A 17,756-nucleotide genomic window follows, 5' to 3' on the forward strand; every position below is an offset into this window, starting at 1 on the left:
CCATGAGCGGTCTAAGGCATTCGCCTGAAAAAAACGGACGAGAAGTGAGATTAAGAGCCCCTTGAGGATAATAAAGCAAATGTGCACTTTCTCGGCGTTTTCATGCAGCATGGCTATCGCTAGCATTGCTGCCCGAGCTTGGCGCCGAAATTCATTAAATAGGCCGCGGCATCAATAAATCTTGTTGCTGGGCTAGCTGGTGATGCATTTTTTTAAACTGATGGTAGCGCTAAAATTGACGAGGGACGAACACGATGAAAAGACAACACGACGGCGTTACCTCGTCGTAGCGCTGCCTCCTCGTCGTGTCGTCGTGTCACCGTGTGTTCGTCACTTTTAGTGCTACCATCAGTTTTAAAGGCCGCGGCACAATCTGTCAACCTGCGAATTCTTTGCTCCATCAAGTGCTCCTATCAGGTATATGAGTGAATTTCATAGGTTCCCGCTTTATACACCACCAGTTCAGTAGGAAGAAAAATTCTGCAGAATAGATGGCATGTAAGTGTGAAACTGCAGTTACATTTGTTCAGAATGCAGGTGCATTAGGACGATTTATTGAGATTGGGACTGTAACTCGTGGCTCCCGATGAAATATTCACTCCCTGCGAGAGCGAATAGGAGGCTATACATGCTAATGTACAATTCGCATCTGACCACACTTTACGTCCCTCTAGCAGATATAAAAAATGACAGCTACAATCCTTGCGGTGGTCGCCATGTCCAGAGCGTAAGTCAGCATCAAGAAAAAGTGGCAGTTTCGCCCAAAAGGCGAACCATTGAATGTGATAGCAAATTAGTGGACAGTAAGCAATACAAAGTCAGGATAGCAGTTTAATTGGCCGTATAAACTTGTAAACATCATCATCATCATCAGCCTATGTATGTCCACTGCAGGACGAAGGCCTCTCCCTGCGATCTACAATTACTCCTATCCTGCGCCAACAGATTCCAACTAGCACCCGCAAGTTTCCTAATTTCGTCTCACCGCCTAGTCTTCTGTCGTCCTCGACTACGCCTTCCTTCTCTCGGTGCGATTTATGTCACCCTAATGGTCCAGCGGTTATCTCATCTGTGGGTTACATGACCTGCTAAGCGCCATTTTTTTCTCTTAATGTTTATTAGAATATCGTCTATGCCCATTTGCTCTCTGATCCAAATCGCTCTCTTTCTGTCTCTTAAAGTGACGCCTAGCATTCTTCGTTTCATCGCTCTTCGCGCGGTCCTTAACTTGTTCTCAAGCTTCTTTGTCAGTCTCCAAGTCTCTGCGCCATATGTCAGCACCGGTAAAATGCACCGATTGTACACTTTCCTTTTCAGTGATAACGGTAAGGTCCCAGTCAGGAGCTCACGATGTCTGCCGTATGCGATCTAACCCATTGTTATTCTCCTGTGAATTTTCTTCACATGATCAGGTTTCCCTGTGATTAATTGACCTAGCTAAACGTACTCCTTCACAGACTCTAGACACTGACTTGCGATCTTGAACTCTTGTTTCCTAGCCCAGTTATTTATCATCGTTGTCTTCTGCATATTAATCTTCAGCCCCACTCTTACACTCTCCCTGTTAAGGTCCTCCATGATTTGTTGTAACTCGTTCGCAGGGTTGCTGAATTGAACAATGTCATCGGCAAACCAGAGGTTGCCGAGGTATTCGCCGTCGATGCTTACTCCAAACATTCCCAGTTTAATAGCTTGAATACTTGTTCCAAGCACGTAGTGAATAGCATTGGATAGATTGTCTCTCCTTGTCTGCCCCCCTTATGTATAGTTACCCTCCTACTTCTCTTGTGTATAATTAAGGTTGCTGTGGAATCTCTGTAGATAGTTTCCACAGTATTTACGTAAGCGGTCTGTACTCCTTGATTAGGCATTGCCTCTATGACTACTTGTATCTCTACTAAACCAAATGCTTTTTCGTAATATAGGAAAGACATAGGTTTATTGTACTCTGAGGATTTCTCGTTAACCCGATTAATGACATGGATGGGATCCATTGTATTCTTTCCTGGAGCTAGCCTGGCTCCGTCGGTTGACGAAATTCCAATGTTGCTCTTATTCGATTGGATATTATTTTGGTAAATATTTTACATAATACTGGAAATAAGCTAATGGGTCTATAATTTTTCAGTTCCTTAACGTCGCCCTTTTTGTGGATTAGTATAGTGTTTGCATTCTTGCAGTTTTCTGGGGCCCTTGCAGTCGATACACACTTCGTATAGAGAGCCGCCAGTTTTCCTAGCGTTATGTCTCCCCCAGCTTTGATTAAATCGACTGTTATTCCATCCTCTCCTACCGCTTTAAGCAGTTTCATGCATTGCAAGGCCTTTCTGACGTCTTCGTTAGTTATAGGAGTTTGTGTACTGTTCATTGTTTTGAAAAGTACTCCCGAATCCTCTGGGTACTGTACAGGTCAGTATAGAAATCGTCCGCAGCTTTTATTATGCTTTCGAGATTTCTCATATTACTCTGCTTATCTTTCAGTGCATACATCTTGGTTTTGCTTATGCCAAGTTTCATTCTCACTGATTTCTGTCTGCGCCCATTTTTTACGGCTTCTTCAGTCTTTCTCAAGTTATAATTTCTAATATCACTTATCTTCGCTTTGTTGATCAGTTCTGACAGTTCCGCAAATTGTGTCATGCCTCTTGAGTTAGACACTTTCATTCCTTATTCATCATCATCATCAGCCTTGTTACGCCCACTGCAGGGCAAAGGCCTCTCCCATACTTCTCTGTTTCTTTATTAGGTCCTTTGTCACTTGGGAGAGCTTGCCTACTGGTTGTCTTGGTGCCTTGCCTCCCACTTCAATTGCTGCCTCTGAAGCCAGTCTCGTTAGCGTTTTATTCCTTACCTCTATGTCATCATCACCTCTCTGTTCTAAGGCTGCATATTTGTTTGCAAGTAACAGCCTAAATGTGTCTGATTTGACCCTTGCTCTATGTTGACCTGTTTTTTCTTGACCAATCTTATTCTTTCTCTGTCCAAATTGAGCTGAAACCTGGCCCTGACTAACCTATGATCACTGTACTTTACCCTACCGATCACTCCTACATCCTGCATTACGCTGGGAGCGGCAGAAAAAATGAAATGAATTTCATTTCTTGTTTCACCATTAGGGCTTTTCCAGGTCCATTTTCTCCAGCTACGTTTCCTGAAAAAGGTGTTCATTATATTCAGCTTATTCCTTTCTGCGAAATCTGCCAGCATCTCTATTCGAGCGTTTCTAGAATCTACACTGTAGTTGCGAACTGCCTGTTTACCCACTTTTTTTTTCTCACTTTTGCATTGAAGTCACATACTACTACTGTATATCGCGTTTGCACTTTTCTCATCACTAATTCAGAATCCTCATAAAACTGATGTACTTCCTCAACATCGTTACTGGACATTCGAGCGTATGTAGGTGCTACTTTTAATCTATACCTCTTATTGAGTTTGATTAAGACTACTGCTACCCTGTCGTTGATGCTGCAGAATTCGTCCGTGTTGCCCGCAATGTCCTATGAATTAGGAAACCTACCCCGTATTGCTTCTTATCCGGGAGACCTCTATAGCAGCGGACACTGCCATTATCCAGCAGTATGTAAGCCTCATAAGTCCTGATCTTACTAAGGCCGATAATATCCCAAACGATGTCTGATAGTTCTTCGCAGAGTGCTACTATGCTAGCCTCACTCGAGAGGGTTCAGGTGCTAAACGTTGCAAGGTTCAGTTTCCATTGGTGGCCTGTCCGGACCCAGAGATTCTTCGCACCCTCTGCTGCGTCGCAAGTCTGACCGCCGCCTTGGTGAGGTGCTCCGCAGCCGCTGGGGACTGAAGGCCATCGGTTGCGGCGGAATACTGCACCAGGGAGGCCAATTACTGTTCTGGTAAGGGAGTGTCATTGTTCAAGCTTACCGGTTCTTCCCAATTTGGTTGTACCTGGATTAGTATAGCCCCAACCACTCTCGGCATCTTTTGCCGGTCTCAGGCGTCACTGCAAGCATGCAGGCATGCTAACTAAACTAACAAGCATGGTGTTACGCCCGCACAAGAAACCATGAACACATCTCACTCGATGACCGCGGAAACTCGCTGTCAGACCTCTGGAATGAAGATGAGCGGCTGCAGCATCGAATGAATTCACCGTGCCGCGTCTCGCATTAAGGTGACCTAAGCCACAAAAGCACATCGCGTGGCGGACACAATCTCCATCGCAGAAGGCTTTCAATACACAGCGGGCCCGGGCCGCCCTAAGTAGAACGCGTACGTCCTTTCTCTCCCTCCTCGATCCTTGCGCGCAATGGAGGACGGCGCGCTGCCTCCCTGCTTTCCTCACTTGCGTGAGCGAGATTGCATAAGATGCGATCGCCGGCTCACCGTAGGAAGCGTTCACTCGCACATACAGCGCACGGCGATCTTATCGGCCGTGGACTTTATATGGGACCTCACGGCGACGCCAACGAAGAACTACGCCTGGAGTGTCCATTTAAGATTTATGATCAAGGAGCTTAGTAGAGATGACCTGCATGGTATAAAGTAATACACATTTTTTCTTAATATCTGTTGGCAAATCCGCGAAGCCAGGCTCAGAAATGCGGGTAAAAAACCTATCACGCGGAGAAATCACTATAGCCACATGCACGTGAATACTTTCTCAGCAATGTGTCGCTAGACTTGCGTACTTACGCCTAAGACTGCGAAAGCACTAAAAAAAGATCGATACAATAAAAAGTATACATCTTAACTTTTACTGCCAAGACGAGACTTTCTCGCGCCGACATCAAAATAAGGCAAGGCTACTGCATAGCACAATTATATTACATTGAAGGCAGCCTTACATAGGTCAATAAAGTCTAGTCCTGGCCAGGTAGGCTCTGGCAACGAATGTTTGCTCATAGAAAATTTATTCATTTGTCTGATCACATACGCGTTGCATGTGAATTTTATATTCAAGCAAAAGAGTGCGAAAATAAACTGGCAGTGATGTGTACATGAGGTTCTGGTAGCTAAGCCAATTAAAATAAAAATCGGCATGTTCCGCCTAAGCGCCACCCCGGCCCGCACCCAGTTGCTTTAATAGCGAAAAGTTTATTATGTACAGAAGATTGCATACGAAAATGGGCAGTCAATTTTTAAAAAACGCGTACAAATATATTATACACAATATAGTGGAGGTCTATGGCATCGTCCGCAATAAAAAAAACGTAGGCCAAGCCATGCATTCCCTCTCAATCAAAGTATGTGCAAGCTTGAGAGTGACACTGGTCTTCACAAATGTTGTTTGGCGAGGCGGGAAGGGAGCAAACAACGTTGGTCGACCGTTGTGCACGTGTTGATCCCTTCAGAGGCCGCTTGATGTTCATGCTAATTTTTTCCTCCTCGGCCAGCTGTTGCTGGAATGCAGTCAGTTTTCCTGAAGCAGGGATAGCCAGAAGTAAACAGACAAAGCCTCAACAAGGAATAGTTCCTGCTCCCGAGTATGCCTTAAAATATTTCGAACTTCAAATTTCCAGAAGTTAGTGTTATATGATAGGCCGTTGCATAGATAAAAGCTGACAAAACTAGCACAATGAAAAAATTACGTGGCTATACTGCGAAAAAACGTTTGCACATTGAAAATTCACCCCAGTTGTCTGCGCACAACATCACACGTATCACAGCCCCATTATGTTTCAAGCAGTATGCTCGGTTTCCCCGAGTCTCTGGACACCGAAAAAAGTAGGTGCCGGTTGTTCTCAATCTAGAAGGAGCCAACAGGCTTTTAAATCGCGGCATAAGCATGGCAAATTGTGAGATTCTGGCCAAGGCAGCGAGTGCCATCGGTAAAACATCAAGCCTGGGTGAACAAAGCCTTCTTTGTCAAAGGGTTCTTGAGCTCTGTCGAACACATTGTGCGGCAGCGCACCACATCACGAACAAGTTGCCTGCAATCGATAACAACAGCTGTCATTCCTCGGAATGTCAATCAGACCGTGCTTTACTTCTTCGCCGGATGCGCTTTTTACTCTCAGTTTTCGCTGCTGCACAGAGCCATCTATATACGCGTATTGTGTCCGTAATGTCTTGCATCAGATAGTAACAGCACTTGTGTTAAGGTACGTCCTCACTTCCGGAAATAAGCGCGCGCCGCGAAAGGCGCTTTCGCGACAAGAATTATCTAGAATAGCAGCTTGGACTTGGCTTTCCATCCTGGTCTTAAAAGCGCAAAACGTACACGGCACACAAGATGAGAAGACGACACGACAAGCGCTGTCGAAATAAGCGCGCCGCCTTGCTAGCGCGTATTTCCGCAAGGGAGGACGTACCTTTACAGACGCATTCTTGAATGTATACGAGTAGAAGTGACGATTCTGGAATGTGCAGTGATACATAGCGGACACACTTTACTCGCGAGTTTAGATCAATGACATAATTGTGCCGACTGCTCGTTGAGATGTCGCTGTTGACCACCTTTCAGAGTGCAAGCTTGCCCATTGACGTGACGCGCAATCTTGGCAGAGTCATTTGACGCGCAATCTTGGCAGAGCAATCTTGGCAGAGTCAGACACAGCGGCAATATTATCTAGACTGTATAGGCTTCCGTGCAGCTAGAAGTGCTAAAATGATGCAATTACGTAGCGCCATAAGGCGCTTGGCAATAACTGATTGTTCTATACTGGTATGGCAATGACACTGCAATCGACAGGATGAAATGAATAAACAAACCATTGAACTTGGAGAAGACCTCCATCTTCGCAGCCAGCAAATCCTTGAGCTTCTGCGCGTACACTGCATGAAAGTGAATCCATAGTAAGCGATTATATATTATATATATATATATATATATATATATATATATATATATATATATATATATATATATATATATATATAGCCACCTGAAGAGAAACGCTGGTTTAAATTTATTCTTACAAGGTGACACCTTACTCATTCAATTCACACACACGCACAGTCGTTACAATCATGCATATCTGTGGGTGACGCGCATAAATTTTCGCAAAGTCGATTTTTAAGGATATGGTGATTATCTGGACCCTCTGACGATGCCGTCGTCTTAGCCGTGATGTGCCGCGTATTGTCCAAGGACTAGTAGATAGCACCCCGCGTGCCTTTGACTACGGATACGAGGGAAACCGTTAGAAAGAGAGAAAACATTTACTTGGACCATCGAGGTCGTTGGCCGTGAGGTCGAGTGGGTGGCGTCCTCATTCCAGGACTCTAATGGCCATGGCTGGTCGACGCGCTTGCTGGACAAGAGCTTGTCCCGCCAGGGCATCGCCGGTCAACTGTACCTCCCACCACTCAAATGACGTGCTAGGCGTCTTTAAGTGTTAAGGTTCGCCCCCGCACACCCACGATATGTGAAAGAGTGTACGGCGTGTGTCGCCGCACCAGGGGCAGATGCCGCGACATGTACGTGGGTACATTTTGCTGCATCTGTGTAAGAATGTGTTGGTGTGAATAAGTCGGAGAGCTAGTGTCTCTTCGGTGCTGAAAGGGGGAGGATAAATCCTGCGGCTGAGTCGCCGAAAAGGAAGGTGGCGTTATGCGCGTCGTCTTTCCGCGCGTCAAAAATTGGAGGTTACGGGATAAAGCGCGCGCCAGCTGCCGGTGCCACTGAGCGCATCAGCGCGCTCTACCTTGGGGGTAATATGCGGCGGCTGCAAAAGTTTAATGCGAGCAGAGATGGCTGGTGGCTGAATTGCTCGCCTTCTTTCTGCGTACATTGCGTTGGAGGGCGCGAAATCTCAATTTCGGAGTCGAGTGGCACGAGTGGTAGCACTAAGCTGTCGCTTCACGTTGGAACAGCTATTCGTCAAGCCTGCGGTGTAACAGCCAGCCTTCGCGCTCATCGACTGAAATCTGATCATCTTGGCCGCTGCTTGTGTCAAACCATCCTTGGTCATTTAATTAGTAAACGAACGTTTAGTGCAGCTTATACGATCGATAAAATTAAGGACTTTTCTTAGCGCAGTCTAATGCTTAACGATCGCTGGCGATGCTTCGACTTTCTGGCGATTATATTTTGCAGTACTTACTACGCTTGGTGGATTTGCTCTCCTTACGGTAGCAATTAATTACTATTAGGGTGGAAAAGAAGCGACAGTAAGCTCATGACGTGAAGTAATGTTCACAGTATTACAGGCAGTACAAGTTGAAGACGTATTCTTATTTGGTGTCAAATGCCTAAAAAACAAGAACAAATTTTACTCAGTGCCCGCTAGCAGTCACAGTAGCAATGCGGGCGCAATGAGAAGTGCCAGTAGCTCATGTGTGCACACCTCTCATCCCGTTACCTGGACACGTGAAAAGACAGCGCGAATATGGGCATGGGCCACTTAAACTTAACTGCTCACCGATGCTCTCTGGCATGCTCTTTCACAAATATAGAGTTGATCGAATGACTAACACGCGGTACTTATGCTCCCCAAACACCATCATATCTAGGATAGCACTGTGTTGGCGCAAGCACACCCTACTGTCGTTATAATTGCTATAACGGGAATATTTTTCCCTGGCTGAATTTTCAAAAGAACGCTCTCCTGCAATATGCAGCTGCAATGTGATGTCTACTTCACTAGTAGTCTGCTTACTACAGGCAACCTACGTGCAAGCCTGGAGCTTCCACATAAACTGTTTTTCAGCTGAACCATTACATGGTTACTTCAGTATGTACCTTATAAAGCAACCAATCATAAAAGAACCGTAGGATCCGGACATGCTTACGGTCAAGGTCATAGTCAACTTCAGCAGTCATGGCGAGAAGGTCCATGTCCTGGTGCATCCATGCTTCGCTTGCCTGAGAACGGGTGGAAATGGGGATTATTGTTTCAAGAACAAACAACACCCCTTGAAGGGGGTGGTGCTGGGGTTTCACATTTCAGTGTTCAGCTCAGTTGGAAGAAGGGAGGGCGCGGCACATTCTCAGTGAAGCACGGGGCGCCGACAGCGCCGCAAAGCAAACGCAAACGTGGGACGCCGCAAAAAAGTATGCCGTGCGCTGTCTGCTACTGAACCACCTCCTTCCATCCACCCGTGAGCGGTTGCCCAGTAGTGCAACTTTCGTCATGCGGAACTACGTTAGAAAACATTTCAATTCGAGCACTGCCAACCGTGATGCTGTGAAACCATACAGGCACACCACCTTCCACCGTAGGGGTGTAGATGGCGAAGACATCAGCAATAAGACAATTTTTACATAACTCTGATTCGCCATGGCACAACGGATTAGATCTCCGATTTCCACAGACCACCATAACGTAGCCAGGCATCATCGAGTCATGCGGTGCACAACAGTGCCACGAGCCAGCTGCTCGCGATGCTATTGACCCATAAGCGCTGGGTCACTCCCCGCTACATTCGTGAAACGAATGCCTTTGTCTAGCGTGGGATAATGTCGAAATGCGAAGCTCGTATGAGATGAAGAGGCCTTCTTGCAGCGAAGACTGTTTTAAAAGATCTATTCCTTTCCATCATAACGTCTGGATGGCGGGCCAGCGAAACGAAACTTTATGAATCGCGTTCATCAAACCGAGACACATGACGTGTGTGGGTCAAGCCATGGGGTGGCTTGGCAGCAGACGACGTGCGACATGCACCGCCTTGACGGCGTTCCGCTCGGGGCTTACATTTTGTGGCTTCCGGCACCTGCCACCGCGCTCAGCATAAGCCTCGCGCTCGCAGGTTCTGCTAGCCATCGACCGACCTGTACCTTTTATAGGAAGCTAATGACAGAATTTCCATTAAAACTGGAAGGTTACAACCGCCGGGCTGTTTAAACTTTCTTATCTAACAGCCAACTGTCATAGCCAGCATTATTTCCCAGTAACAAGATGGTGAAAGGACACCCTTCTATGCAGGACACGTGCATGACTATCGTTACGAAAGCCGATTTCAATGAAATCTACTTCCTACGCTATAGAAGCGACATATTGCATTTAAATCATTCTATACGTTCAGGGCAATCAAGTCATGGAATTTCGCAAAGATAAAGGGATGGGCAAGTTAGTGCAGCATCATATTTCTTCGCATGCAATCCCTGTACCGCAATATCCGTGATGGTAAAGGCAAAGTCCCATGCACCATTCCTGAAGAAATCAGATGTGACAAGGCATAAGGAGTGCCCGTCGATATCGCTTCATCGGGCGCTGAAGACACCTCTGCTGATCATGTGTCCTTTAGAGCAGTACATCAGGTTTATGAAATCCTTTCATGCTATCTGTAGTTTCGTGCGCTGTATATTTCCCGTCTAAAATAAACCACAACAACCAATTTTTTATGAGCCCCATCAGGGTGGCGGGATTAGACTGAACGGGTACATGCACGTTTAGCATTGAATACAGTAGTGTGCAAATACTGCACGAGAATTAATTTTTGTACTACTAGCATTATCAGCTAAAAGTGCTGTCAAGTAACTTCGTCGGGTGCCTTAGCACGATCATGGGCCGACTAGTTCAGAAAATCGTACACACGCACCTCAACCACAGTTTTGTGCAGATCCAGGATATCTTCCTCCATCGCTTGTAGGTGGGAGTGGGCTTCGTGGAATTTGTGCATGCTGTCACCCATCTGCATGTCCTGCACATCAATTTTTAAATGCTAAATCTCATCATGAAAACGAAATTGCTAGTTGGCGAAATGAAATTAAGAGTGAGCGAAGTGCATCTGCGCTGGTTAAATGCAGAATCCTTGTAATTCGAAGAGAAAAAAAGTGCAGAGAACACACGATGAATGTGGATGGCAATGCGACTAGAATTGAAGCAATGTAGCGACACATAATGCTGAAGTCTCGTCTCTATAAAAGTTGTCATTCTCAAACTTCCGTTACTTCGGCTATATGTGGCTCACCCTCTCTCAGGCAACTGCCTGCTTTACTATGGCGCACGTTTGCAAGGTCGCCCAGGAGCATGGCGGCATGACGGCGCCTGTATGACGACGACGCTCTGACCACAACGGAATGACGAAAAAGGAATACGATAATGAGCCATCGATTCTGAAATTTTGACGATGGTGTAACGCCAGCATGACGAGGACGACAAAAGGAGGACATGGGACTAGATTGCGACTGCGATGCCGCAATGACGATGGTGTGACAACGAATGCCTGACAATGGCTGTCTGATGACAACGCGATACGGCATGGCAATGGTGACACAATCATGATTCAATTATGCGAGACTGCTTAGGCTCAATTACGGAGGAACGGCGTCGACGGAACCAAGCAATACGTATTAGAACAATTGTATGGCGTATTACAGTCATGATGCTAAACGACAAGGTCACAATGACATTATGACGACAGTGGTATGACGATGGCGTGACCACAACGCATGACGAAGTGGGATATCAGTGTTCGAATGACTATGATAGAACTACGATGGCTTTACGACTATGAAGGAACGTGTGGCAATGACTGAACAACGACGCAATGTCAACGATGTCATGACTATGGGACAAAGACAATGTAATGAAGATGAGTGAATGACAATGGCGTGGTGACAACTGCATCACGAAGACTGACTCCACATGGCGACACCATGTAACTCAGATAAGAAACTGGACTGACGGCAATAATGACCACGACCACATCACAATGACGGTATGACAAAGAATGCGCTACCACTGTGCTGACAATTACATGACGACGGTGTTATAACGAGAGTCGAATGACAGAACTGCCACGGCTACGATACAACGACCACGACGGCATCACGATTACAAGCGAATACCTATAGGCCTCAGCTAGAAGAGAACTTGGGTCACTAGGTCGGCGTGCAAGGTGTGACGATGACATAGGAATCAGATCACAAAGTTTGAATAACGATGGGACGAGCACGGCGCCATCACGACCGAGAGCACATACATAGTTGTCCAAGCTAGTAGACAACTTCGACAACTTGGTCGGCGTAAGAGGCTACATTTATTAGGCTCGTAACGCCTGAAGTAAGCAAATACTGCTAATGGCAATACATTAAAAGACGTAGCTCACATCATAGGCTGTTGACAGAATCAGGTTGCCTTCCTTTTGACTTCCTGGAGCCATTTCTGCGTCCTGGTCTGAGGCAGGCTCCAGCTCCGGTCTGTCCACTACACCGAGCTCCTTCACTCTGCACAGTGCACCATTAGAAATATGACTGAAATACGAAATAGTGGCTCACCAATTGGCAGGCCTGAAGGGCAAGAGACGAGCGCCAACTTTCAATGACCTTAAAACGCGAACATGCTACTCTGACTAGACTTGCCACGTTGGGTTGCCTAGTCAAGTTGCCGAACGTCTGATGGAATTGTACTACAAGTCAATGTCAACATAAATATGGACGGAATGATTTATGGAATATAAATTTAAATGAGGCTGACTGGAAATCACAGTGCCTACGAAATATATGTGTCTGCAAATACTGAATTGATGATTTGGAACCAAATGTTGCATCAAATGAGCAACAAAAACCAACTATTCAATCAAGTATCAGGACGTTTAGCACAAAGTTTATTGCTTACCAAATTTGCGCAAGAATGCAGTAGTACGCATGCTCGAGAGGCTGCACGCATTGTAAAATGTTCGCAAGCTATCAGTAAAGTGGGTACATAGGGATCTAAGTTTACAGTGTGGCATAGTAAAGCAAACACAAAACCAGTGTTCAGTGCCAACTGCAGCTTAGTATAAGTATGAAGATCTGCAAGATATATTCTTGTCAATAGCATGTCTTGAATGGAATCAAGTGCCAATGGAATGAAGACACGCCTCTATGTATCGAAACATACTCGACCTATAGCGGAATATATCTGGTGTTATGTCGTTGACGAACCTCGTGTAATCGGATTACATGCGCGATGTGAATACTGTTCAAACTTATGGAAGCCACGCGAGCTCCAGCGTATACAAGCAAACCTTTGACGAGTCATAAAATAGCCAGCGCACTTGACCCGCAGATCAGACTTCTGACGATTGCGGACTCTGCTCACAGCTATTATCGTACTTTGAGTGCACTTGCTTTACTGAGCTCAGATTCTCCCAATAAATAGTTGTTTGAATATTCAGCATTTGCTACATTCTTTGCCGTGGGTACAATATGACAATATAAATAAAAGACCAATAGACACCCAGTGAACCATTTATGCCCCACAGATGCCCATAGAACATCATGATTTAGACATTGCACACATTCTATAGATATCTATTTCTCAAATAACATTACAAATACGTAATGCGGAAACCACATGACCACGCACGTGCACAATAACTAGCCAACGGCATGCACTGTACCTTTATAGTTATGCTTCAGCCACACGCTTCGCGGTTCGCGTTCATTTTGCCCTCAGTGGTACATCTGCTGAGGCACACTAGTGCCACAGTAATCACCACTGTCGGCAAGTAGTTGCTGAGCTTATTTGAAATGTTTCGCTAACATGTTAACGTGTAAACGTCAAAATGTATAGATTGCAACACTCATAAGGTATCCACATGAGGTATCTAGGCAACACTCATGAGGCGAAGTTAAGGTACTCGAACCCACATCCAACATGGAGATATTGGCGAACCGGCCATAGCTCCAAGTTGGACACCAATTGGCATGGTGAAGGTCGGAAGTCTAACTTTCTATCTTCTTTGGCGTTAATTAAGGTGGAGTTAATTAAGATAGAGTTAAGTCACTCGAACCCACATTTGGTGTTAACTAGGGCGATGTTAATTAAGGCACCATAATTAAGGTAGAGTTAAGATACTCGTACCCTCTACCTTTGGTGGGAATGAAACCTACGGCATTTGGGGTTAATTATGGCGAAGGTAATTAGGACATTGCTAATTAGGATCGTTAAAGTACTCTAATCATCGAACTTTGGCGCAAGTTGAGCCCACGACCGTTGATGTTAAAAGGTCAAAGTTAATTAGGGCACAGATAATTAAGGTAGAGTTCCCATAACATTTGAAATTAATTCGGGTGAATATAATTAATGTACACTTAATTAAGGTCCAGTTAATTAGGACACTCGTACTCGGTCCTTGGTGGGAGTCTAACGTACACATTAGGTGTCAATTAGGGCGAGATACTTAAGACAACGCTAATAAAGATAGTTAATTATGAACTTAGGAACGAATTTACGAATTACGAACCCAGGACCGTTACTGTTAATTAAGGCAAGGTTAATTAAGGTACAGTTCATTAAAGTCGACTTATTTAAGGCACTCGAGCCTACCATCTTCATTCGGAGAAAATACGTGCGAAATGCATTCGAATGAGAAGTAATTTTAATGAATATTTTGCGAGTGCCCGGGCTTTCACGTCTTCATCCGCTTTAGTGGATGATAAGGTGACTCAACTTTATATATAGTCCTAGCGCTCATCGAAATGGGAGAACTGGGCTCACAAAATCGTAGATCTCTATTTTGTTCCTTGTGAATTATTACTAATCCTGCAATGGCTACATGAAAAAAGTGAGTTCAATAAGCACAAGGTAAGGCACACAAGTGACACTCACAATGTCATATAAACGTAACTTTTTATTTACAGAATTAATAAAGCTTCATTGCAAGCATAATTCGCACCCAGCCAGGCACATGTATGAAAATATTAAGGGCAAGTTCTAACTGTATACAAACAGATTAAACGTGGGTGTAAAAAAATAACTACAATAAAAACAGATTTCTGGAAATTCAACTTCACTAAAGCAAAAGTAATGAGAAAATGGTGTCAGCACCCAGAAAATGGCTAGCAGTCACAATGCCACAGTTGTATAAAACATTAACATTGATTAGTAGGAGGTGGTATCACATACTAATGAATGACGAAAATGGTATGGCCTAAAAGGGTTCGGACTAAAAGGCTACGACCGAAAAGAGTATGGACTAAAAGGGCATGGCCTCCATTCCAGCCCCTGGTTCTGGGGCCACGAGATTAAAGATAGGAAGCCAGCACCGTCTAGCTATCTTTAGAAATACGTACTAAAAGAAAATCCACACAAGCAGAATATAGAGCTGGAATGCTCATCTTGATAAGCAACTCGCTCAGGCCGCTTCTCGCACCACAGAAGTGCCAAAAACATGATGCTGCTAGAGAATTAGAGATAAGCATTGCAAATACGAAATAACTGACACTTTAAAAGGTGCGCAGAAACCAAGTGATACAAACGTGTCTGAAAATGAACTACCAAGACATTACCTTCAGGGTATTTCTATAAGCACTCCGCAAGGCGAACAAACGTACCACGAGTCGTAGTCAGAAGCACAGGTCTAAATTTTAGTACGCAACTGTACAGTTCTGCATAGTATATACGTACTTGGGCCATGTTCAACCGAACAAAAGACTCACCAATCAAGCACACTTCATGCTGCTCACGCGTGATAAATTACCTTGCGCTTGCGTCGAGGCGCGTGCTGCTTTCATATGCGCGGCGGTGTGAAGTCAAAGATTTTGCGAGTTCAAGCTTGTTTTTCTTTCTTTATAATCTGCCCAAATATGTCAGCAATTTAAAGCTTACATACTTTTATGAGTACAGTAATATATATAACTGAAAAAGAAAGCGTCTATGTATGAGAAAGAAAAATGACGCAACCAAAATCAAAAGTTTTGGTTTTTGACGCACAGTGTCCAGCAGTGCATGCAGAGGTCGTGCAAAATTGGACATTTATTTTTCTTAGCCAGGTTACAAAAAAACAAATGTAGTCATAACTGAAATTCTGAGCTTTAATACCTCAATTTGAATCTTTTCAAAATGAACAGATGGATATTTCGCAATTCAGGAACACCTCCCTCTCGTAGGATCTCCAACATGCACAACATGGGGAAAACAAAGTAAATGTGCGGCCCGCGGTGCTGCAACAGACAACAGCGCAATTTTTCCTTTCCTGGAATCTCACTATTAGGCACTTGAGACAATTTCCTTGTATTTCTGCGGCATGGTGGGTTCATCTAGTCGAAATGCACAATGTACCATGAATGCGCCGAAGCTTTGGATGTGCAAGATATGTTCAAATCACAGCCATTCGACGCCCATTGAAAAACGCTTGACTACATGTACTAATGGAACATTACTATCGATGTGAACTACATGTCGTTAAACGTCTTCGATATTTGGTCTTTTGTGGTACGTCCAGTGCATATTTATGGCTTGTTGGGGTGAGAGCTTATTACGGAGTATTCGTCTGCTGTCGCGTAGTGCAGCTTGGTTAAAGGGCCCCTCGCCAAGTCTGGCCTTCTTGAGCTGACAAGCGCAGTGCATACAATGCCCTCCATTGCGTCTACCGAGTATTATGTTCTTGTGCACAGCGGAACGAGTTTAAATTTCAAAAAAGGAGCCGTTTGCCATTCTGCTCGCGGGCGCCACGCTCCTCCCTAGCAAGAAAGTCGACGTATATTGCGCAAGTGCACCTACGTAGATGTACTGTGACGTTGCTCATAGTAACACGTGACTGAGTATTAGTCTAGGTAACATAAGCTATTTGTTTAAGCTTTATTTGTCTATTTCAGCATACGCTTTAAGAATAACATACAAACAGAATGTCCTTGTGGTTCTGATTTAATTAGTACCGTAACAAGATACATGTACTTCCATTTCCTCTGCGTGTTCCCACGTCATGCAGTCACGCGCAGAGAATTATCTTGAAGGGGCAGCGCAAAAAAAAAACGACGACAGAAGGCAGGAACACATAGGACAGCGCTGACCTATGTGTTCCTGCCTTCTGTCGTCGTTTTTTTTTTTTTTTTTGCGCTGCCCCTTCAAGATGTTCAACCAGTACCAACTCGCCCAAATGTCGATCCTTCCGCAGATAAACCATCTCATTCTCTACGGTGCTTCAGTGCCGCGATCATGCTCATTCATCCTCGTGCGGCTCCCTCATTGCCCGTAATTGTGACACTGATCAAGTGTTCTCGTGCAGTGCGATCCAATGCGTCCGCTGCGCGAAACGAGAATAACGCAACCGCTCGCACGCAGAGAGTCACCGGAAAGTGCGCCACTAAACAAAACCGCTAAAAAATAAAGAAGGCGGGGCGTGTGAACGGTTCGTAACGCGATCCTCTGGCTCCACTATTGGAGAGCGAAGAAAAAGAATTTTGCTTGCGGAGTCTAGACGGGGGAAGAGGAGAGAGTGCCTATGTTGGCGGTGACGCTCGCGTTCTTAAATCATAGGTTCGTGCCACTTCAAGTATTTCTACCTCTGCTATTATTGTAATAATTTGAGAAATTATTTCGGTAGAACACTCCTTATAGGGCACGTAACAACTTCCAGCTTATAACCAAAATTTGGTTTGTGGCCTGGTAAAAGGCCTTTTAAGGAAAAGCGGAGCAATGCGCGTCCTCCTCCGTGGTACTGCAGTGGACCGGGAAAGGCAGAAAGGCGAGAAAAGCAGAACTCCCCAGAGGCAAAAAGAGGTGAGGCGTTCAGACAGGACCAGAGTAGAGAAGTGGACAGCACGAACACTTCTCTACTGCACGCCTGTCTGCACGCCTCACCTCTTTTTGCATAATGAATCCTTACCAACTAGCACAGCTTTCTGTCTTTCTAATCCCCAGATGCATCTCGCAACTCACGCATGCGCACGATGCTTGGACAAAAAAATCTATGGACACTTTGCTGAGCTAAAGTGCGATAGGCGAAATCATATCTATGACTGCCTCTGTTGCTGCTGTCCGAACTGTTCTGCGAACGGACGCCGCCGTGGCCGCGAGCATGGGATGCAATCACAGCCTTATGGCTGCAAGATTTGTCGCCGATGTGCGCGCACCCCCACGCGCATGTTCGCGCTCTCCCATGCGCCCACTCGCACAGCGCTACTGGCA

The 17,756-nt window shown here is 45.2% G+C and overlaps 1 protein-coding gene across 1 annotated transcript in view; it reads right to left on the reverse strand.

Moving 5' to 3' along the window:
* Positions 1 to 4,798: 4,798 nt before the first annotated feature.
* Positions 4,799 to 17,756, reverse strand: part of LOC142582031 (kinesin-like protein KIF2A) — a 38,966-nt gene continuing 26,008 nt past the window's right edge. Inside the window, exons 12-16 of the mRNA XM_075691453.1 lie at positions 11,971 to 12,088; positions 10,459 to 10,560; positions 8,710 to 8,782; positions 6,688 to 6,750; positions 4,799 to 5,395 (exon numbers count right to left, since the gene is read on the reverse strand). Coding sequence (XP_075547568.1) covers positions 5,211 to 5,395; positions 6,688 to 6,750; positions 8,710 to 8,782; positions 10,459 to 10,560; positions 11,971 to 12,088 — 541 coding nt within the window. The 3' untranslated portion in view covers positions 4,799 to 5,210. The remainder of the gene's footprint in view (positions 5,396 to 6,687; positions 6,751 to 8,709; positions 8,783 to 10,458; positions 10,561 to 11,970; positions 12,089 to 17,756) is intronic.

The sequence above is a fragment of the Dermacentor variabilis genome, chromosome 5 (assembly GCF_050947875.1).
Source record: "Dermacentor variabilis isolate Ectoservices chromosome 5, ASM5094787v1, whole genome shotgun sequence".
In the NCBI taxonomy this organism is placed as follows: domain Eukaryota; kingdom Metazoa; phylum Arthropoda; class Arachnida; order Ixodida; family Ixodidae; genus Dermacentor; species Dermacentor variabilis.